The sequence below is a fragment of the Haliotis cracherodii genome, unplaced genomic scaffold (genome assembly GCF_022045235.1).
Source record: "Haliotis cracherodii isolate W230 unplaced genomic scaffold, xgHalCrac1.p SCAF_18, whole genome shotgun sequence".
In the NCBI taxonomy this organism is placed as follows: domain Eukaryota; kingdom Metazoa; phylum Mollusca; class Gastropoda; order Lepetellida; family Haliotidae; genus Haliotis; species Haliotis cracherodii.
Genome location: NW_027266273.1, coordinates 10,661,084 through 10,685,009, shown reverse-complemented (window position 1 = coordinate 10,685,009; position 23,926 = coordinate 10,661,084). Strand labels below are relative to the sequence as shown.

The 23,926-nt window shown below is 41.3% G+C and overlaps 1 protein-coding gene across 19 annotated transcripts in view; it reads left to right on the top strand.

Annotated features, from left to right (window-relative positions):
• Positions 1–23,422, top strand: part of LOC139465761 (bromodomain adjacent to zinc finger domain protein 2B-like) — a 110,790-nt gene extending 87,368 nt beyond the window's left edge. For 12 of the 19 annotated variants that reach the window (XM_071247648.1, XM_071247642.1, XM_071247647.1 and 9 more), the window contains 19 exons: positions 50–127; positions 553–664; positions 1,103–1,245; positions 1,991–2,098; positions 2,882–3,066; positions 3,585–3,822; positions 4,340–4,396; positions 5,339–6,590; positions 8,948–9,106; positions 9,676–9,905; positions 11,298–11,506; positions 13,042–13,264; positions 14,463–14,552; positions 15,630–15,686; positions 16,146–16,258; positions 16,919–16,961; positions 18,415–18,554; positions 19,559–19,702; positions 20,483–23,422. In XM_071247648.1, coding sequence (XP_071103749.1) covers positions 50–127; positions 553–664; positions 1,103–1,245; positions 1,991–2,098; positions 2,882–3,066; positions 3,585–3,822; positions 4,340–4,396; positions 5,339–6,590; positions 8,948–9,106; positions 9,676–9,905; positions 11,298–11,506; positions 13,042–13,264; positions 14,463–14,552; positions 15,630–15,686; positions 16,146–16,258; positions 16,919–16,961; positions 18,415–18,554; positions 19,559–19,702; positions 20,483–20,639 — 3,738 coding nt within the window. In that variant the 3' untranslated portion in view covers positions 20,640–23,422. The remainder of the gene's footprint in view (positions 1–49; positions 128–552; positions 665–1,102; positions 1,246–1,990; positions 2,099–2,881; positions 3,067–3,584; positions 3,823–4,339; positions 4,397–5,338; positions 6,591–8,947; positions 9,107–9,675; positions 9,906–11,297; positions 11,507–13,041; positions 13,265–14,462; positions 14,553–15,629; positions 15,687–16,145; positions 16,259–16,918; positions 16,962–18,414; positions 18,555–19,558; positions 19,703–20,482) is intronic. The other 7 variants (XM_071247649.1, XM_071247640.1, XM_071247650.1 and 4 more) reach the window with 5 other exon arrangements.
• Positions 23,423–23,926: the final 504 nt, after the last annotated feature.

The following is a 23,926-nucleotide window of genomic DNA, read 5'->3' as shown; positions in this document are numbered from 1 at the left end:
TCACCAATAGGGAATATATCGGAGCCAATGTGTGTTTTTCGTGTTGCAGGAGCAGCGTCGGATGGAGCTAGAGATGGCGAGAGAGATGAAGCGACCTTGCGAGGACATGGAGCTTCGTGACAACCGGGTCAGACATCATTCTTGTTGATTTCACGGGTTCATTAAGTGATGATTCGGTGGTCACTATGTGGCTGTTTTTGAGACTCCCATTGGGGATTTTTACTCATGCTATCAAACATTGGTTTGCCTGACCCAGACTTGATTATTCACAGCCCCTCATGATTTTGTTTGAATATTGCTGACTGCCATATGTTATATTAACTCAGTCACTCCTATCGGTCTGTAAGATCAGAACTTGTGAACCAGCGATTGAAAATGGATTTCTGGATAAAATAATTATTCTTTTCGTTTATTAAAATCAATGAAAAACTGAAAGATTTTACGTTGATATCTGTTGACGTTGAGCCAAATGTTTGATCGTTGATTTTGTGTTGATTATGATGTACAGTTTTTAGAGTATCTTCTAATTTCATGATCAATTTATTTTCAAAGGAGTTCCAGGAATTTCCCAGAATCCCCGGTGTGCGTCTGGCAGGAGCTCCCTTTGCTGATTGTCTGATGGCGATAGAGTTTATGCATAACTTCGGGGACGCTCTTGGACTTGGTGAGTGTGAGACCTTAGATAGAGCATGGGATAAAATACACTCTTGACAGACTTGTTTGCAAATTCGGGGCAGCTTCCACACTGATAGAATGGTTCCTTTCAAACCGACATTCCAGGTCTATCTGACTCTGATTTGAGATTTATATCTGTCATGACATGTTAGAAAGTATGCTTTCTTGATTGTCATTAGACATCGTTTTATTGAAGGCTCGATCATATGTCTGCTCTTGGGGATTATTGCACTGCAGGAGACTGATGGGTCATGCTCGGTGACTTGGTTGATGCATGTCATTGTACCCCAAGGGCATGGATTGTTGATCACAATATCGATCACTAGATTGTCTGGCCCAGACTTCTTTACAGGCTGCTGGAATATTGCTGAGTCCTTAGGCCTTCAAATTAAGATTTTAAAGTGTTTCTGTTTTCACCATGTTTCAGACAAGGACTCCATCCCCACGATGAAGATCCTCCAGAATGCACTGTTGAATGATAACGATGAAGACATGGAGGAGTTTCTGTGCCTCATGTCGCATCTCGTTCGATTTGGACTGGATGACCCTGGTGTTCCGAACCCTAAAGAGGTCAGTGACCTGGTGTCAGATTATTTACAATGTTTGTATATGTGTTCCAGTTTTCTTTAGTAGCAGCAGTTCACTTTGCAGAGTAGCTCCCCTTAGCCCTGCCAGGATCTGCTGGTCATGGGTTTGAATATGCCTGGATGAAATAGAAATACTGTTCAAAGTGGTGCTAAGCCTAGGTCTATAACTCACTCATGGAAAGATGCGTAGTGAAAATCTAGTGGTTACAGGGATTTATCCTTACCTGCTCAGATGCCGATATGCGGCCTCAAATCTACAGCAAATGACAGTATAAATTCTCAATTTGAATTAGAATTTTTCCAATTCCTCGGAATTTACAACAGTAAAATCATAACAATGATGCAATTCTAAAAAAATGATTAAAAAATTCCAATTTGAAAACAACATTACAATTTTTATCTCAATTTGCATGCCAAAGACACTTGGTTTGGAGTCCCATATAAATCTCTGGTTAAAGCATTTGCTCAACAGGCAGAAGGCACGGGTTCGATTCCCCTCGAGGATGCAATGTTTGAAGCCCATTTATGGTGTCCCCTGTCATGATGTACGATGCAAGAAATGATGTAAAACCCTTTTCACTCCTTCACTTAGGGAGATTAAGGCAGATGTAAGTCCAACAGGATAATAGATGGAATTACCTGAACATGGTTATTTGGTTATTGGATATTTGTGTCGGAAAGGATTTATTGATGCCTTCAAGTGACACTGTTACTTTTCATAATCCCAGGCTGTGACGAAGCTTAACCAGAAGATTACTGACATCGAGCTCACAGACTCCACCCTCTCCGAGATCCTCCGAATATTCATCATTGCCCGCAATGGCAAGAAGACTGAGGTAGGTACAAACTCCCTGGAGAGCGTCCGCCCAGAGAGCGGAAGGTCCGGGTTCGATCCCCGACCGTGTCATACCAAAAGACGTTAAAAGATGGTACTTGTTGTTACCCTGACTGGTGCTCGGCATTAAGGGGCTAAAACAAGGACTGGTCGGCTCGGAGTCAGTATACTTTGTCTGAGTGGGGTATTCATGTTGAACTGTGGCATGGTATCTCAGTGAGCTAGCACTATAAATCAGCATCAGTCCGGACAAGTGCAAGCAGACACACACACGTACATGCACGTCGCTATGTAAGTGCAATAATCTTGGACGCGATGTTAAACCCCATTTCACCTCACCTCACCTCACCTCACCTCACCTCACCTCACCTCACCTGTCATGCCACCTACATGACTACCCAGACCCGTGGTTAGTCACATGATATATTGTATCATGACAATAGCGAAACAACTCCATGGTTACACTACAAGTTGCTTATGTTTACACTTCTTTCTTACTATAAACGCATTCCTTCCAACTCATATGTTTGCATAAAGATAGTGCTTCAGTTAACTTCATTGTAGTCATGGTCAATTCGGTTTTTACCTGTTTCTAAATAGTTTTTGCCAGGGCTCTGTAAAACAATTCCCAAATGGACATTTTTTACCCAACTTGAGACCTACAGCGGATGCCTGTGTAGGGTTGGGCACCTGGGTACCTGGGTAGTAAATTTGGCCTCGACCCAGCCCTAGTATGCAGCCTCCTATATAGGCAATGTTTGTGAAGGGTAATTTGTTTCTTCAGATGAGCGACTGGCTAGAATTACATCCCCTGGAAGCCCTCAATCCCACCAAGAAGGCAGCCATCTTGGCCTTTATATGCAATGAGTTGCTAGGCAGCCGAGTCATCTCCGGCGAGGTGGACAAGAACATAGAGACAATCAACACACTCCGCAGGGACAAGTGGCTGGTGGAGGGAAAACTCAGGCAGTAGGTGTTCATGGACTTCTTCCCTAACTTCGCATTTGTTTTATGGATGTGTACAAATAGTGGAGCAATATTTCACCTTTTTTTTCTTCAGTCCTTGTCAAGTGCAAGTCCTTTAAGTTACTTTAGGAGAGTAAATCATCTGCAAATTATTTCCCTTTTATTTACTATCTCCCTTTGTGGACATTTAATCTTCACAAGGTGCTGTAATAATATTTACTTTCTTTTTATTTTTACCCCTGGGAAATTTTGCAGATATGTATTGATGCCTATTACATAAAATATTACTATTGATCAAGGGATTTTTTTTCTGCTTTTGTTAGGAATTGTATCCAAGGGATTTTGTAGGTAATGTTTTAAAAAGAAAGAAGTAAGCAATGTAATGAAGCACAAAGATTTATAGATAGATAGATTTTGTCATTTTGTCTGCATGTCAAGTGGGAGGGAAACAACTGATATTTAGAGATGTTTCTTGATATTTCTTGATATTAATTGATATTAATTGATATTAATTGCTTCAGATTAAGGATGATTCAAGCCAAGAAGTGTCGGAAGGCAGGGAAGCCCCTGGACACGTCCGCCAACCAGCCTAATGTGGAGGAGGACAGCACAAACATGTCTGCCAGTAAACAAGGGAGCGATGACGAGGACGACAAGGATGAGGATGACGATAAGGACGATGAGGACAAGGATGACGACAGTGGTAATGACAGTGATGCCACCAATACTACCAACGCCACAGGTGCTGTGTCTGAGGAGGTGAGAATACACTTGTACACTTAAGTACAACTGAGGCTTTCACTCTTTGTTAGACCTGTGAAGATCTGGGATAGAATAGGTCTTAAGCAACCCATGCTTGTCATAAGAGGCGACTAACTGGATTGGGTGGTCAGACTTGCTGACTTGGTTGATGCATGTCATTTTATCCCAGTTGCATGGATTGAGGCTCATGATGTCATGATGTCAGTCACTGGATTGTCTGGTCCAATATAGCTAGAATATTGCTGAGAGCAGCATTAAAAAACAAAAAATTACACAGGGTGTGTATCAAGTTTTTCTGTTGTAGATAGGGAACATAATTGCCTGATTTTGTTGAGCTACAAAACCCTGCAGCCTGTACTTCCCTCTTGTGATTGCTGACTGAAGCATTATGTACTTTCAGAAGTTTAGCATGACCAATTAACTGTGAAAAAAATCAGGTTTTCTTTACCAACTTTTGAGTGGTATTCAATGGAAGAGTCCTACTTGTGTTACTGTACTGAATTTTCAATTTCAGGAAGAAGATGGGATCACAATTGAAGAATGTGAAAAGAAGATTGAAAAGTTGACCAAGGTAACTATGGATGAGATATAACATACAGAAATAAATGACGGTAATTGTCATGATTCTCAATGCTGATTGGTCAGTTGAGGTGATATGATGAACATTGCTATATGATGTCATCTATTGTTAGGGTTGTCGTACGTTGATGACATTATTTCATCTGAATGTTCACTAACCCGACAGACCCGTGAAGATCTGGGGTGGAATAGGTCTTCAGCAACCCATGCTCGCCGTAAAAGGTGACCATGCTTGTCGTAAGAGACTACGAATGGGATCGCGTGGTCGGGCTCGCTGACTTGGTTGATGCATGTCATCGTATCCCAGTTGCGTGGATCGATGCTCATGATGTCAGTCACTGGATTGTGTGGTCCAGACTGGATTATGTACAGACCGCCGTCATATGGCTGTAATATTGCTGAGTGCAGCGTTAAACAACCAACCAACCTACCAACACCTTTTCCTACTTATGGAAACTAACATATGCAAAAGTTGCTTTGATCTTTGGTAATCTTATCAGGGTGGCACTAAACTTTTCAGATTTACAGTATACATTTTCTACTCAATCATTTAATTACACATCTGTCCCTTATGAATGAACTGCCTCCCTGATCTAGTGGTCTGCCCGGAGAGCGGAAGGTCAGGGGTTTGATCCCCGCCCTCATCATACCAAAAGACGTTAAAAGATGGTATTTGTTGTTACCCTGTCGGCATTAAGGGGCTTTAACATGGACTGGTCAGCTCAGAGTCCGTATGCTGTATCTGAGTTGGTATCATTGTTAGACTGCAGCAAGGTATCTCAGTTGGCTAGCACTATAAAATGGGAATTAGTCCGGACTAGTACAAGCAGCCACACACTACACAAGTGTACAATTATTTTGGACGCGTCGTTAAACCCCATGTCACCTCACCCCATGAATGAATGGTTATTCTCTAAATATGTCTGATTTTCAGCAACATGGACTGTACAGGAACAAGGTTTTTGATGCCTCTCACAAACTGCGTGGCTTGACGCTCGGCCAGGACAGATACAAGCGCCGATTCTGGATATTGCCTTATGCCGGTGGCCTGTATCTTGAAGGTCTGGAGTCTTCGAAGGAGATTTATGACGATAACCCGGAGTTAGTCGGACCAAAGAAGAAGACAGTGAAATTAGAAGCAGATGTTAAAAAGGAAGCAGACGTTAAAAAAGAGGCAGATGTGAAAGAGGAAAAGATGGAGACAGATGAAGTAAAGGAAAAACAAGTGAAGGATGAAAAGGAGGAAGTGGTGAATGAGAAAGATGGGGGCCTTGTGATTGAGAAGGATGAAAAAGTTGTTAATGGTGAATGTGATTCAATGAAATTAGATTCGGAGAAGGACTCGGTGAAATCTGAAAGTGTTATAATGGAGGAGTTGTCAAAGGTTGTGAAGGAAAATGGAGAAAATGAAGAAAAAAAAGAAAAGAGTAATTGTAAAATTGATACCAATTTATTCCTCCAAAAGGCGGACATTACAAAACTTAGTGACATCTTGAAAATACCAAAAAGAGACTCTCTGAAAAACTCTCCAAAGGAGGTTGTGAATAATGTTCACACAGCTCTGACGATACCGTCGCCAATATCTTCGCATTCCACATCACTGGTCAGTAGTACACCAATTACCTCCCCTTGTCCATCGTCCCCCTCTCATAAAACCGAGACCAAGCATAATTTCACAAGCATCGATTCGTTGCTCAAGAAAGAGACAGACAGTACTACAAATAATACATCTAATAATCATTTTCTCCCTCCAAATATTTTTCCCCCATCACCTCTAATCAAGGATCATCACATGAACAGTTATACAGACATCCTTGAACAAAAGCCATGGTTCAGTATATTACCCAGAATGCCTTGCGATGAGCAGTCATTAACGCGCACACCCCACTCCAACAATTCACCATCAATTGTGTCAAACACATCCTTATCATTTTTCCCTCTTCTGCCATTCCCGCCATCAAGCCCAGGGTTTGGTTCATTCCAAATGGGTCAGTTACAGAATAGTACATTGGACTCCAGTTTATTGTCAAATTCAGACACATCTTTGGCAAATTTGTCGTCAAGTTTGTCGTCCTTCAAAGTGCCGCCCCCACCTTGTGATACTCCAACCAGCTCCAGCTGTACTGGAAGTGTTACCATGGAGATGCTCAAACCTGTCAAGATCGAGCCGCTACCTATTCCTGATGGTAAGTTAGGCTAGAGATGTTATTGGTTCATGTTTGCTTATTTTTTGGTGCTGGGGGCATGGGTGGGCCAGTCGTTTAAGGAGCCGCAATTTGCTGTGCAGATTTGCATCCCTTGGACACACCAGAATCCTATTATCACTGGTTTGATTCCCGGTTCACCCTGATTATGTTCCTTGGGTTGTCAGCACCATATCCATGGTGTTGTACAAAGTGGTAAATGTCTGAGACCTGCATCACTTTGGGATTTCCCTGCACTTCAAGCTGACATGCCATGATATAACTGGAATACTATTCAAAGCGGCGTTAAACCGCTCACTCACCATTTTTTGGTTTGATCAAGGTCTGTGAGTTGGCCAAGTAGTCAAAATGTTCGATAGTCATGCCAAATGCCATGCACGTAGATCTGAGGACATCCCATTACAGGTCACGTCAGAGCGATCTTTGGCGAACTATAACTGACCAATGAAATAACTAATAAGAAGTCAACATTAGCCAATCAGAAAGCAGCTTTCTCTAGCTTTACAGCACTAGTTAAGACGTCGTTTCTAGTGTGACGTGACCCATGAAGATTCCATGGTAGAATAGGTCTTCAGCAACCCATGCTTGCCGTAAAAGGCAACTATGCTTGTCGTAAAAGGCGATTAATGGGATCGGGTGGTCAGGCTCGCTGACTTGGTTGATACATGTCATCGGTCCCAATTGCATGGATCAATGCTCATGATATTAATCACTGGATCGTCTGGTCCAGACTCGATTATTTACAGACAGCCGTCATATAGCTTGAATATTGTTGAGTGCGGCGTAAACAACAAATCAACCAACCAATCTAGTGTGACGTCATTCCGACCTCACGTCACAGTAAGATTCAAATGACTTCAACAATGCCATCCGGATGACGGAAACAATACACTGTTGTCTCCTGACGTGATATGACCCTAGGACACATATGATTTTAATTATCCCCAATATGTTTGCCCTCGTTGGTAATAAGATAAGTTTCTCACACATTCACTCCAGCCCTGTGGTGATTATGGGCTGGAATAAGTCCCATCATCTTATGGGATGGATTGGTTGGTTGCGTGTCATCATACATGGATGGCATGGATCGTTTCTCTCACAGTTACTGGACGGGATTATTTACAGCCTGCTGTCATATAGCTGGAATATTGCTGAGAGAGGCGTAAAACAACAAACAGTCTTTACTTCCCCCCAAAATATCCATGATCCTTAACATTGCTTAGTGCTGTGTTGAACAAACTAACTGATGAAATTCAGGGATAATTAAACGTTCAGTTTTGCTCTAGCTGAGTGAGTGAGTGAGTTGGGTTAAACACCGCTTTTAACAGTATTCCAGTTATATCGTGGCATGTCAGCTTAATGTGGGAGGAAAGCCCGAAGTAATGCAGGTCTCAGACCTTTACCACTTCAGGGAAACCCACGAGCACGGGTATGGTGCTGACAAACATAGAAACATAGAACCGGGATTCGATCCCACAATCATAGGTTTCTGGCGTGTCCAAGGGATGCAACTCTGCACAGAGAATCGCAGCGCCTTAGATGACTTGGCGACCCGTGCCCCCTTGAGGAGTTAACAAGTTTCAAAGTCATGTTGTGTTTGTAACATGTAGATCATGTAAGACAGATCTGATATTGTCACACAAACATTGTAAATAGATCTCTGCAACGTATGAACACCCAGTGCCCAAAGGACACAACTCTGCACAGCGAATTGCGGCGCCTTAGACTACTGGGCCACCTGTGCCCTCCTCAGCTTAGTGATAAATGTGAAGGAATCAGTTCTTGTTTCAGTAGAGAGGTGGATGTGGTGGTTCATATTATCACTATAGGTACACACATCATTCATGTTTAAGTCAAAACATATGGTCCCTTTTCCATGATATTGCCTGGGCGGTGGGGTAGTCTAGTGGTTAAAGCATTAGCTCGTCACACCGAAAACCCAGGTTCAATTCCCGACATGGGTACAATGTGTGAAGCTCATTTCTGGTGTACCCCGCCGTGATATTGCTGGAATATTGCTAAAAGTGGCATAAGACTAAACTCCATGATATTGCTGTAAGACTTCTTGGTGAAGATTAGGTCCTCAGTACCTTGAGAGATTTGATCATTTCTAACACCATTGTTTTTCTGGTCCAGTCTATTTTATAGGCAGCAGTGATATTGCTTTAAGAAAGCTCAATGTGCTATCCAACCTGAAACAGTCCTCCTTTGTTCTAATCCTATGACTGTTTCTTCCTGTCAAGACTTCATTCCATGGAGAATGTGACAAAAATAAGCCCCCCTTTCTGGTGGTTGTACAGAAAATGATGTTGTGGTTGATGAGGTTGGTGGTGTTGCAGACAAGCAGCTAAACTGGTGGCGCCTCCTGGACGAGGAGCATGTGAAGGACATCCTCAAGTGCCTCCATTCACGCGGCATCCGGGAGAAGAATCTCATGAAGAACATACAGAAGTACCTGGAGTACGCCTGTTCTTGTTGTGGCAAGGGAAATGACAAAGGTATGGCACTAATGAAACAGACTACTACAGACATTACATTCACCTCAGTACACCCACAGACACAGACACAGACACACACACACACAGACACACACACAGATAGGCACACACAGAGACAGACACACACACAGAGACAAACACACACACACACACACACACAGACAAACACACACACACAAACACATATACCACACACAGAGACAGAGACACACACACATATACACACATATACAAACACACAGACACACACACCACACAGACACACAGACACACACATAGGCACACACACAGACACACTCAGACAGACACACAGACACACACACAGACAGACGCACACACACACACAGGCACACACACACATAGGCACACACACAGACAGACACACACACACACACACAGACACACACACCACACAGAGACACACGCACAGGCACACAGACAGACACTGACTGACAGACACACACACACACACACACACACACACACACACACACACACACACACACACACACACACACACACACACACAGAGAGACACACCTATTTACTTTGTTTGCTTTGTTGTGCAGTGATGAAGTTTGAAGTAAAGAAGGAGTGCAATAGTCCGGGCAAGAGCAAAGCCCACAAAGAAGCAGAGGCAGCTCGGCTAAAGAAAATCGAGGTGCCACGGCCTGATGACCCTGACCACTGGCACCCAGACGCCAACCTGGAGGTGGAGATGGGCGCCCTGGAGGAGGTGGAAGCTCTGGAAGAGCGCATCTTCCAGGCCAGTCTGCAGGTCAAGGTCAGTGTCAGGAATGTGCGTACACCCACTAACTCAATATCTTTTGTTTACTCGTTGTTTGCTTTGAATTTGCTTGTCATGTGTAACCCGTGCTTGTCATAAGTGGCGGCTCAAAATGTATCAGGTGTTTGGGCTTTGTGCTTACTGCATGTGAACTGTGAAGATCCGGGTTAGAATAGGTCTTCTGCAACCAATGCTTGCCTAAGAAGTGACTTTGCTCGTCGTTAGAGGCCACTAACACGATCGAGTGGTCAGGCTCGCTGACTTAGTTGATGCATGTCATCATGTCCCAATTTTGTTGATCGATGCTCATGATGTCAGCCACTGGATTGTCTGGTCCAGACTCGATTACTTACAGACCGCCGTCATATAGCTGGAATATTGCTGAGTGTGGCGTTAAACAACGAACAAACAAACCAGCAAAGCTGAGTGCATGTTGTCGTGTCCCGATGGCATGTATAGTTGCTCATGCTTTCACTCACTTGTTTGCTTTGTTCTGACTTGATAATTTACAGGTCGGTGTGATGTGGCTAGAATATTGCTGACTGCGGTGTTAAACAACACTCAATGGGGTGGTCAGACTCTGTGACTTGGTTGGTTGTATGTCATTGTTCCTAGTTAGGCTGGTTCAGACTTCACTGTTTACTGGCCGCCCGGGGGCACAGGTGGTCCAGTCGTCTAAGGCGCCGCGATTCGCTGTGCAGAGTTGCGTCCCTTGGGCACGCCAGAAACCTATGATTGTGGGTTCCAATCCTGGTTCGCCCCGATTATGTTTCTAGGTTTGTCAGCACCATACCTGTGCTCGTGGGTTTCATAGAAATTGTAAACGTCTGAGACCTGCATCACTTCGGGCTTTCCTCCCACATTAAGCTTACACGCCGCGATATAACTGGAATACTGTTTAAAGTGGCGTTAAACCCAACTCACTCACTTCTAGCTGCCCTCATATACCTCGACTGTTGTTTATTAATCGTTCATTTCTTTGAGTGACATGTGACCACCTCTGTGGTGTTGTGGACAAAGTGTCTGCCCAGAGAGAGGAATGGAGGTTGTTCAGTCATTTGGACTGAACCAAAATGACCAAACGACGTTAGTTGTTGTTACCCTGCCTGGTAGTGGTCGGCTCGGAGACAGTATACTGTGTCTGAGTTGGGTATTCATGTTAAACTGCGGCATGGTATCTCAGTGTGCTAGCACTATAAATCGGCATCAGTCCGGACGAGTTCAATCAGCCACACACACATACAGGTGCATGCACGTCGCTATATAAGCTCAATAATCTTGGACGCGACGTTAAACCCCATTCACCTCACTCACTCACACTCACCCACCCACCCACCCACCCACCCATCCTCACCCTATTCTCTCCAACAATGTTCTATGAGAAGACTGCCCTGTGTGTTTCAGGGCTGGAAGCTCCCAGCGAAGGCAACCGAGGACCCTAACTTGGAGCTGGTGTGTCGCACTGTTACCGAGTTGAAGGAACACCAGCGCTACCCGCTCGATGTGGCCAGGGACAGGCTTCTGAAGCTGGAGACGAACGTGGAGAGACGCTACCTCAAACCCCCGCTCATCAAGAGGAACGTGAGGTGGGTCGGAACCACCAATAAGTACAGGTAGTTTTGACCGTTTATATCTGTGTGTCCAGTGTTGTCGTCGTAAGGTAGGGAGCTTTCTTCTAGACGTATCACACTCCTACATACAGATATACTAACCATATCAGCTTACCAGGGATTTATCAAGGAACTCTCCAACCAATATCATTATTAATTTCCAAATTGAAAATGAAAACAATCCTAATGTTTTTGCTTTTTAAAGATGGCATTTTGCATTATTACTAGTTGAATTTCTCTAAATTACAGAAAATAAGGCCTATGAATAAGGCCCAGGTTTGGAAATTGTGATTTTTCCCTGATTTGCGTGTCAGGGGCACTTAGTTTGAAATCCTAGATAAATCCCTGACCAGATATTGGACTTAACATTTGGCTTAAGAGGATGCAAGTTTAGGGTACTATCAGAACCTGTATTGATACAATGGTTAACATTTCCATTCCATTTGTGATGAACTGTGGGAAACTTTCTGTGTAATTTTCAAATGTCCCCTCGACTTTCAGTTACTGAATTCAGACTTTGTCAAAACTAGTAATTGTGAAATAATAAAACTGACAAATTACTTCTGTGTATTTACCCTTATAGACGTCCATTTCAGTGTTGTGTTGGTGTTGTTTTCTGTTAATGTGTAGACGTCGTGCGATGTGAAATATCAATGTTCTAAGAAGAAAATTCGCAGTCTCCACTCTGTTTCTCTTTGTTTCCTCCCCTTTTCTTGTCTAGACCACAGAGAAATTAATCAAATTGAGGAATATCATGAAACCTGGTGATGTTTCCCTAAGGCCTGAGATTCCTATCAAACATCAGAACATCTCCTATAGATAAACAATCTGTAACCTCTGGCTGAAAAAATAAAAATATTTTTCTGGTTAACTTCATCATTTAAACATATCTGCGCAAAAGATTTGATCTGTACCTTTCGATTATTGTTTTTGTTAAACTAACCCCAGGTGAGCAATGTTTCAAAAGTGAATATGCTGCCGGTTGAATTGAGAGCATATTTTGTTTTGGGGCCTTATAAACCTAGCAGTTCTGTGTGCATGTAGACATTGAGTTTCTCTATCAAGCTCCTTCCAGTGCTAGCCCGTTCTCGGAGCTCTCAGTACTATTGCTGCCACCAGTCAAAGCTCCCCACAGTGATAGGTGACTACCACAATGCTTGGAGTTGAATTACCAACCGACTGACCGTTATGTTTACAAACAAGTGATGATCGACTGCCGTGACGCTGTATACTCTTACCCCAGCTTAATTATGTTCCTTGTTTGTCAATTTGAATTTCTATTTCATTCCAACTATCATGTAATTGTTATAGAAAGAATGTAACGGGGAAGTTAAGTGATTTTTCTTCAGTCTGCAATCTCTGGTAAATATGGTCTGTCGTAAACCTTTTAAAAAATCACAATGATGGCATTCCCGAAAACTATACAAAAATATAAACGTTACTACATTTGGGGTTAGAGGGCAATGAGTGTAATTAAGGCGTCACACGCTGGGAAGGAGCTTGTCTGTCTATCTCTGAATATGCTATTTTCTTTTCAGCAGCCTGCCACCTAATCTAGCCAACATGTCGAGTTCGAGTGAAGGACATGCTGGGGACCAGGAAGACGACGACCAGGAACCCACCAATGTGGAGGAGAACATTCCGCCAGGCCTGGTCTTGTGGCGGAAGGCGGTGGCTGCAACCACGTCGTGTGCACAGCTCATGTTGTGTCTACTACAGCTAAACAACTCCATATCTTGGGAGAAGTCCATTATGAAAGTGGTGGGTGGCCTTAATTGTCAGTTCAACTCACAGGCACCTGATGTCCTTAATAAAATAATTCTTGTGAATACCCTACCTCTATTACATCATAGCCATGAATTCCTGTTTATTCAGAGAACCAAGCTAGAAATCTTTAATAAATTTTCAACAGACGTCCTCTTCACTGCAAACATATCTAATAGTTGTGAGGGAAACACTACCCCTTGAAAGACGCAACTTCGCCTGCCCTAAATAAAATAATGATAGAAAGTGTAGGATCATTGCAATTAACATTGTGGAAAAAAAGACAGATAGGTGTGGTGTCTTTTAACTAGCAGTTACAAAGACGAATTCTTACTGAGACTTTTACCACATTCTTGCTGACTGATGTGATTTTTTTTACTAGAATACGACAAAACATGAGAGTGATGCACAACTTTTTGAGAGATGGCATTTCACGCCTGTTGTCTTTGAGAGAGGGGTCTCTGATAGTAAAAAGCTCATAAAATTTTGTACTGTTGAAATCATGAGAATCTGTTCATTTTGATGTAGAATCACCAGATTGGAGTGATTTCTCCGACTTAAACCATGTTATGGTCGATGTATAGTTTCTCTATTAATTTGCAAAATGATATAGAATTGCATCAGTTCAGGGTGGATGTTCAGAATGGCCAGTGAATTCACAATCAACAGTAGTGTGATGTGATCATAATGGTTTAAAGTAGGATACATCGACTGTTAAAAGCAATAATGAATTGCTTAGAATAGGTCTTCAGCAACCCATGCTTGGAAAGGGAGACTGCTTGACTTAAGAGGCGACTTACGGGATTGAGTGGTCAGACTCGCTGACTTGGTTGATGCATGTCATGGTATCCCAATTGTGTGGATCAATGCTCCTGATATCAATCACTGGATTGTGTGGTCCAGACTTGATTATTTACAGACCGTTGTCATATAGCTGTCATATTACTGAGTGCGGCATTAAACTTCAAACAAACAAACAAACAAACAGCTATGAATCAATGGCAGTTTGATACCTGATGTCAGGTGTGAATTGTGTTTGGAGAACTGAGTTAGGTATAAAATCTCTGTTTGGTTTCAGTTTAAAGATTTTCTTCTCAATATCTTAAGTTGTTTTTGGTGTGTGATGTTTCAGAAAAGTTTGAAAAATAAATTTGTACTTGGAAACAGGTGGTGAAAATGTTTGATATTGTTTCAGATCTGCCAGATTTGCCGGAAGGATGACAATGAAGCCGAACTCCTACTGTGTGACGGGTGTGATAAGGGCTACCATACCTACTGCTTCAAGGTAATGGTGGGCCACTCTTTCGGGAATCGGGGCCAGTGGGTAAAGTGTTTGCTTGTTGCGCTGAAGACCTGGGTTTGATTCTGCACATGGGTTCAATGAAGCTCACTAGTTGCTGCAATATTGCTAACATTGGTGTCCAAACGAACTCATTGACATCCCCATTTGGCTTGCAGTAATCACACAAAAGAAGTGAAAAGTTCTTGAAGCTATGTACATGTTTAAGCTATGCACCCTGTGGGGGTTCTGGGTTAGAATAGGTCCCCTACCTATGATTGTTGGAAGATGCGACCAAATAGATTGGGTGGTCAGACTCAGCGAGTTGGTTGATTGTGTCCTCGTACCCAGATGGGGGCGGTTCGTTGCTCACAATATCAGTCACTGGATTGTCATACAGCTCAGTACGGCATTAAACAAAAAAACAAAGAAAAAAAAACACAGGGTAAAGCTGTGAGTTTTACACGAGATATGTTAGGAGTCTCGAACTCCCACCACTACATAGTGGGCCTGTTAGCATGGTTAGGAATACATTCCAACTGGACCCGTGAAGATCTGGGGTAGATAGGTCTTCAGCAACCCTTGGTTGCCGTAAAAGGTGACTAATGGGATCGGGTGGCCAGGCTTGCTGACTTGGTTGAAGCATTTCATCGCATCCCAATTGGGTGGATCGATGCTCATGATATCAATCACTGGATTGTGTGGTCCAGACTTGATTATTTACAGACTGCTGTCATATAGCTGTATTATTGCTGAGTGCGGCGTTAAACAGTAAACAAACAAACAACAATACGACTGGAATAGAACCGGATGAAGCAGTCGTTAAGTGTTCATGTATAAGTCTAGATTCATTAGTCACATGGAAAGTGGGATACACATTCAGAATATCATTAGTATTGCTTACATTACAGTTTTCAGTTGAAACTAGTCTCTTGATGTATTTCTGATGTCAAGAAAAACTAAAACATTACCCGTCTGTATATTGTTTAAAAAAAAAAAAAAGGATTCGAGGACTAGTGTCAGATCCCAAACCTGGTGTTGTGCTTGGAGGTATTCATCGCATAATTTCTATCTGTGTTCCAGCCGAAGATGGAGAATATACCAGACGGAGACTGGTACTGTTATGAGTGTATTTCAAAGGTGAGTTACCATAGTAACCTCAGTGGTGGAACGTTAGTTGAGTAGCCTCGTGGTTAAAGCGTTTGCTTGTCATATCGAAGGCCTGGCTTTGATCTCTTATATGACACAGTGTGAAGCCCGTTTCTGGTGTCCCCGGCTGTGATATTGCTGGAATATTGCTAAAAGTGGCGTAAAACCATACTTGCTCACTCACTCACTCACTCAATCTGTGGTGAACGTGGCTGAATGTTGTACTCTACGTCAAGTAAGACAAGGACCAACCAACTTTTTGTAAACATTTTTTTAATGTATTTTTCTTGCACATTAATTTTGACCTTTTTCCTTTTTTTGATTATTATTGTGTGTTTTGCCTCATGCCTCAAGTCAGATTGACAGAAATTGTTTGAATAAGAAATTAAATTGATGTGCCTGATAGTATAGAAATGAACGACGTAAGTAACCATGGTGATCTGTCTGCAGGCTAGCGGCGCCCCTCACTGTATAGTGTGCGGCAAGAAGTTGGGGAAGATAGTGGAGTGTGATCACTGTCCCCGTGCCATACACATCGACTGCCTCGACCCACCTCTACCTCGGTACGTTGCCCTCATACTCTACATAGACAGTCTTCTTCTGTTGTCCACAGTTGCCAAACCTGAAGATTTCGGCATAAATCATAAATCAAAGTGATTTGAAAATACAAATAATACTTTTTGTCATTGTTCAAACATTAAGGGATGTGAGATAGTCTGATAGCAGACTGATGTGACATTATTTAAGGGAGATGTTATTCTAAATTATTCCAGTACTGCTTGTCATTATGGGTGGCTACTAATTTTGGAGTGAATTTCTAATTTAATGTCATTTAAGGATTTAACTAATTGCAACAATCTAGTGTTGGCATCACTGATTATCTATTGCAGGTGTTACTGAATTCATGAATGTTTAGTCAGCCAGTTGCTGTTCTTTGTGCTTCTTTCTATCAAGAAGAAAACATTTAGATTATGGAAGTAAATTGTTTCTCTAGAAGGAACTTTATTCTCACAATAATTGCTTGTGGTGTCACTGGATTGTCTGGTCCAGACTCGATCATTTACAGACCGCGGTCATATAGCTGGAATATTGCTGAGTGTGGTGTTAAACAACAAACAAACAAACAAAACTTATTAGATACATTTTGTAAGGGTGAGTTCGACATCATTAGACTTAAGTCTTTATCATTATCATCACGTGACAATGTGGACATTTTGTTTCAGTATTCCCAAGAAATGGGCCTGTCCTGCTTGTATGGTTGGAAAGGTGGGTATTAATGAAGCTTCTTCAGATATATTATCGTCAATACTTCACACGTTTGCATACGTTCCTCCATCACTAGTGAATACATGGGACACTTGCTCTGTAGTTGCTATTTTTAGCCAGGGCCTGGTTCCTGAGAGAGAGGAAAAGGAGACTGCTTGTTCCAGTGAGTGGTCAGATTACATCGGCAGTGTTTGTGCCATAGCCTTGAGTCCTCCTCCACTCACGCTGGGGAAAGAAACAGTTCTTTTCACCCATTTAGTGTGCAATTAAGTGTATAATTTAAGAAACCAATTTTGGGGTGGTGTGGTAACCTAGCGGTTAAAGCGTTCGCTCGTCATGCCGACGAGGTTTGATCCCTAACATGGTTACAATGTGTGAAGCCCATTTCTGGTGTCCCCGCCGTGATATTGTTGGAATATTGCTAAAAGCGGTGTAAAACCAAACTCACTCACTCACTCTACACATTGCTTCATATCAATTTTCTAGACCTGCTCAGACATATGTCAGTAAAATTCCCAAATTGGAATTAAAAAATTCCCAATTTGTGTAATATCTAATAAATACTTTTATGGCTTTGTAGGGGTAACCTAACAGACCAATAAAGAGGAAGAGGTTTTAATACTTAGTTTTATTACATTAAATGCAATCTGGAAATACCACCAAATTTACGAAAATAAGAATTTTTACAAAATCAATATTTTCAACAAGATAACCAATTCTCTCCCCCCTCTCCCTAATTTGCCTGAAAGGGGCTGGTTCGCAGTGGAAGACTAAACTAAACTAAACTAAACTTACCTTGCAATCAACTAAACGTGAAATCCCCTTGTAATCAACTAAACGTGAACTTCCCTTGTAATCAACTGAACGTGAAATTCCCTTGTAATGTAATGAACAATGAAAATGTGATCATATCAAATTTTATGGATTTAAACTAAAAGTGAAGCTGCCGTATGGTAACAATGTAAATGGGTAACTCTCTCAACTATTTCTATTCTATTTCTGTAATATTCTAATTCACTATTTGCTAACTTAGAGAGAGATATCCATTTACTCCTTACCCATATGAATGCCAGAAGCCAACTGAAATAAACTGTGTCTAGAGCATGCGCATTTTGCGCTCATCCAGCAAGAAGCACGTGCTGCATACCAACTTTAACGCTTTCCGCGAAGCTGTTGTGTACCCATGAGTCAACCACTGTGTCCAGGAACATGACTCTTGTTCCCGGACCCTTGTTCCCGGACAATTGTTCCCGGATGCTTCAGAAGAGGGGCACTTAGTTCAGAGTCCTGATAAGTCCCTGTCTGTTGTTCTTGACAAGTTTGAAGGCAAGGTAAATTCAGTGCATTGTTTCAGGTGGTGATATGTTACTATGGTTACTATTATTTGTTGTGACTAGGGTAACTGAATATTTCTATATATGTGGTGTTGCCAACGGTATGTGTTTCATTTAAGAAACCCAAGCGAGTGAGAAAGAAGCGTCCAAGTGAAGGACGAGAGCGAAAGGATTCGGAAAGTAGCAAGACGGAACCTACAGAGAAGAAGAAAAAAGAGTCCAGCTCACCGACCAAGGATAAGGATCTAGTCATCTGCGGGTGAGGACTCCGCCATGTTCAGTTTTCTAGATTCTTCACATGTGGTGTAACAGCATATACAGTGTGGTATGAGCTGGAGAAGAGGGGCTTTAAGACAATCTTTACAGCCAAAAAACTAGAAGTAAATCAAATCTGTATCCAGCCATGTCATCAACTCATCAACTTGTGTCATTGTAGATATCTTGAACTGTTGACCACTCATGCAGGTGTGCGACAGGTGGGGTAGACTATTGTTTAAAGCACAGTAGACCTGGGTTTGATTCCCGACATGGGTACAAAGTGTGAAGCCCATTTCTGGTGACACTGCCCTGATATTGCTGAAATATTGCTAAAAAGCGGCGTAAAACCTCACTCGCTCGCTCACTCACTCACTCACTCACTCACTCACTCACTCACTCACTCACTCACCCACCCAAAACCCACCCACTCACTCACTCACTCACTCTCACACTCACTCACACTCACTCACTCACTCACTCACTCACTCACTCACTCACTTTTGTTTAGTACTGGCTGGCAATTCAAAGATTAAAAATGAGCACAGTTCATACATGATGTCATGTAATTACCCCTATGTTTAGCTAGTACATCCTGATGGTGTCATGTTGTTCCCCTATGTTTAGCTAGTACATCCTGATGGTGTCATGTTGTTCCCCTATGTTTAGCTAGTACATCCTGATGGTGTCATGTTGTTCCCCGATGTTTAGCTAGTACATCCTGATGGTGTCATGTTGTTCCCCTATGTTTAGCTTGTACATCCTGATGGTGTCATGTTGTTCCCCTATGTTTAGCTAGTACATCCTGATGGTGTCATGTAATTACCCCTATGTTTAGCTAGTACATCCTGATGGTGTCATGTTGTTCCCCTATGTTTAGCTAGTACATCCTGATGGTGTCATGTTGTTCCCCGATGTTTAGCTAGTACATCCTGATGGTGTCATGTTGTTCCCCTATGTTTAGCTTGTACATCCTGATGGTGTCATGTTGTTCCCTGTGTTTTCCAGGAAGCTCCTGGCAGAGATGGAGAAGCACAACTGTGGATGGCCTTTCCTCCAGCCTGTCAACGTCAAGAAGTTCCCATCCTATAAAAAATACATCAAACACCCCATGGACTTTGCCACCATGAGGACCAAACTCAGGGACAACCTGTAAGTCTGTGCATTGAACCATCTACTTTGTACCACAGTCAACGGTAGTTTCGTATTTTTCTATCATATGGGGAGGTGAATTTTATGTGAGAGGACTGTTTAATGTGGTGCAAGCACCAGGCAAATCAACAAGCAATGGTTGGTGCTCACCATCCAGCAAAGGGAGGCAACTACTGGTTGCATCCCATCTGTTGTGCCAGGATCTGGTGATCAAGGGTTCAAATCTCAGATTCAAACTGCTTGTTATCCTTTGTTTGTTAGAGCATACCTGGGCTTGTGGTTTTCACTAATGAGATAAGTAGCTATTCAAGTTATGTCCCTTCTATTGACCAATCAGATTCCACCTCTCATATCACTTGCATTTGCTTCAAATAAAATGGTGTTGCCCTGTGAAGACGATCTGATTGATAATCAATATCTATATAGTAATAGAACCGGTCTTACTTTGCTAAGTGCATCAAATCATTTGAGCACCTTGGTTAAAAAGATGAAAAGATCGGGGAAATCCTGCAATCGACTGAAAGCTGCACAGCAGTTTACGAACCAGATGTTGATTTTGTGTTATGCGATTTTGATTGGACTATGCATAGACTTGTTATTCCAGCCAAAATAAAACCCCTTAATTCCAGCCTAGTTCAGCAAGGGTTGAAACTGGACTTTTATAGTCAGTTAACTCCCTTACCTCAGGAAGATGAGTATTGCATGTCATTTATTTTCCTATTCTAATAATGCTCATAATTTATCTTCCGGTTCCTCTAATGCCTTTCATTTATTTTCCAGTTACAAGTCACGTCACGAGTTCGCAGCTGATGGGCGAACTGTGTTTGACAATTGTGAAACTTATAATGAGGATGACTCAGAAGTTGGCCAAGCAGGACACACGATGAAGAAATTTTTAGAAAAACGCTTCAAGGAACTCTTCGGAGAAGACAGCTAGTCGTCATGGCAACTGTGGATTGACAGTTGCTGACACCTACCCAGTGTATTTCATTGGACCAACCACAAAAACAGCAGCCAGCCAATCAGATCCCAGTGTTCAGCAATAGGGAATACTCACTGGACCTTGTTGCCATGGTGACTGTTGTCGGGGAGATTCATTGCCATGGATACCCTCGTCACCATGCCATGATGTGTTCTTTGTTTTCAGGGATATGTTTACATGACTATATGTGCTCATTGTTTCGACACCAAGAACCCCAGGTGTCATTTGTTTCATTCACTATGTGACATGAGCAAAATGTTGAAACTCCACAAAGCAATGGTACCATAATCAATTTGAATTTCTATGTGTTTCATTGTTTCAAATATGGTGATTATTTATTTCAATAAAAATGCAATATTGTGCATAGTATTGATCGAATTGTGACACAACTTCACAGTTTTAGATGGGATTACGAGTACGGGGCTTGTACAAGTGCTTTACTTGTGGGGCAAGTTTAATGTTGGAATAAAGTATTCACCAAGAGTAGTTGTCCAATAACACTTATGTGCTCAATTAGAAATCCTTTTTGTGCTATTTATGAAATTGGTATTGATGAGTTGTTCTAAGAAGGGAGTGCGAGCTTCAGATGGAAGTGGCGAAACAGTACCTACGTAATCAAACATGCCTATTGGCTAGTCATCATCACCATATGGTCTTTTACAAATGCATTTATATAAAGAACTGCTGTATAGAACTCTCCTCTCTGCTGAAAGTGGAAAGGTAAGTTAGCTTCAGTTTCACATTTGTCTTGAGATGCTTGGCTCCGATCCTGTTGTAGCATACATATACTACATGGAGGAAACAAGTTTTCTTTAAAATCACATGTATTATTCATTAAACAATGTTAAGCTTCAAGTTATAAATAAATTGTTTCAAGGTGGATGACTGGTGCCATTGGGCCCGTTGCCACGGCATTATTGTTATGGTTTCCATGGCAACAATCTTTTTTGGAGCAATAGAGCTTTATACTAATATGTGCAGCTATTTTCCTGTGTAGATGAGAAATTACCACAAATTATTTGAGCTAAGATGAAAATACCAGGTGTAAGAGTGGTACAAATGCATGTTCAGTGATCAGTGAAATACAGTGATTGTGTCCAAACATGGTTTGGGGGTTCATCGAGGTAGGCAATGTCTTCATTTGGCCTTTTATAAAAAGTGCTTTTGGTGAACCTTAATGTTTGGGTAGTATTAAGTATGAATAATGTCATAATAAGTTGTATGTATATGAGAGGGTCAATAAAGCAATATTGATTGATAGCGCCACCAACTTGGCTCAAATATTGGCTAGTTGGATCAAAAGGAGACCAATACAGTTATCAAATAAATATTAAAGTGGACTCACAAATTACTGTTAATAAACCAATAATACTGAGTTTATCGCCAGCAGACAGGGCCTGCAGTTGTTAATAATATGCCACCAAATAACCAATCTGTCAGCTTAATTGCCTTTACACACTGTCGGTCAGTAATTTCATCTAGTGTGTCATTGCTATCATATGATGTAAATACTGTTGTAATTATCAATACTTACAAAAGACTTTTTATATTGTTTATCTTTAAATCTTCATAGTATTTTTGTCTGCAATTACAAAAAAAATGTTACAATATTTTACAAGAATGTTTAGTGGTTTTTATAAGCTCGTAGCTCCACTTGTGTCATTGAAATGTTATTTCTTGTCAAAATGTTATTTATGTTTTGTTTGATATAAAATATTCATCACAGAACAGTCTTTAGTCTGGGCATTATTGTTTCCTAGCTGTAACGTAGAACATTTCAGTTGCTTCCGTAGATCCTTAATTCACTGTAGGAATGATTCAGCGTGTTTGTCGAGGACAAAGTAAGTGTATAGATGTCTTTCAAACACTATTATCGTTGTGATTTATGAAAGTATTTTTAAATTTAGGCTGAAGTGAAAGTTTCATGCATTGTACAAGACATTTAAGTATTATATATTTATCTGAGTATTCAGGATGTATGTTTGTAACAATTTGATTTACGGAGCATACCTCAAAGTTTTCACACATATCAACCTAGTGTTGAAGCTGTGCCTTTTGCTAGATAGAGATTATTGTCATAATTTCTGTCATTTCCATGGACGTATGATGGTTCAGCAGACAGTGGGATTTGTTATTCAAGAGCTCTTGAATTTACCTCCACAAATCTTTGCAAACATATCAACCTGATGATGAAACGGTATCTGTAACTGATGAGGTAGTTTTGTAGTTTTTATGGAAACATGGACATAATTGAAGGTGAGCCTGTTTTGGGAATTTCTTCTGACAACTTTAGCGTTGCGCTTGGGCTTGTATGATCTTTTTATGACCATTGTTTTTGTTTGTCAGCTTAAAAGATGTCATGCAGGGGCACTAAAAAACGTAGCAAAGTGCTTTGGAGGCATTTTCGGAAGTTTTATCAACTTGTCTTTTCATTTCAGCCTAAATTTTGAAATATGTTTAGTTGCAGCAAATCTATGTAAGGGAGGCAACTCCTGAGCAGGTTCCGATTTGTCAATCAGTCAGGGATCCACTATGATTCAAAGGAAATAGCCAAGATATATATTTATTACCATAAATATTCTGATTACAACTGCAATATCTAAGGGCTTATGACCCTTAATGCACATATGTATGTTAATATTATTTAATTATCTAAATTAATTGTTGGTTAACTATGAATGGAAAGTTTAACTTTAAAGGGTTAAGTGATGGTATTGGTGATGATTAAGGTAATTAGGTAATTATAAAATATAGACAATGAAGTAAGCCAAGCAGGTCCTTTCTTTGAAAGAACAGTATTTTTGTGTTGGTTAAGTCTAACACTATTTATGAATTATTAACAGGATTCTCAGAAACTACAGATGCCCCACATGCATCATCATCATCATCATCATCATCATCATCAGTCGATTTCTAAACACGACGTTCCTCCTTCACCTGTAATTACACACAACAGATATGTTGTGTAGCAGTATGTGTCTATTTTAGTAAGGCCACACACTTTGTACTTTTCGTTTCATTGTCCCGCCACCCTACTGAAAAACATCTGGAAAAAAATTAAATTAAAGTTAAAACAATTTATTTTATTATGTTTCCCGCTAGTAATATATACCCTCTTATACAATATAAAACGTTATGTTTAAATTTTGTCTACATCACTATCAGTGATTCTAGAAGCCAGCTGCAATTTTAACTCCAAGGCAGAATGACTTTTATATAAATAAATAAATGATTGACATCGC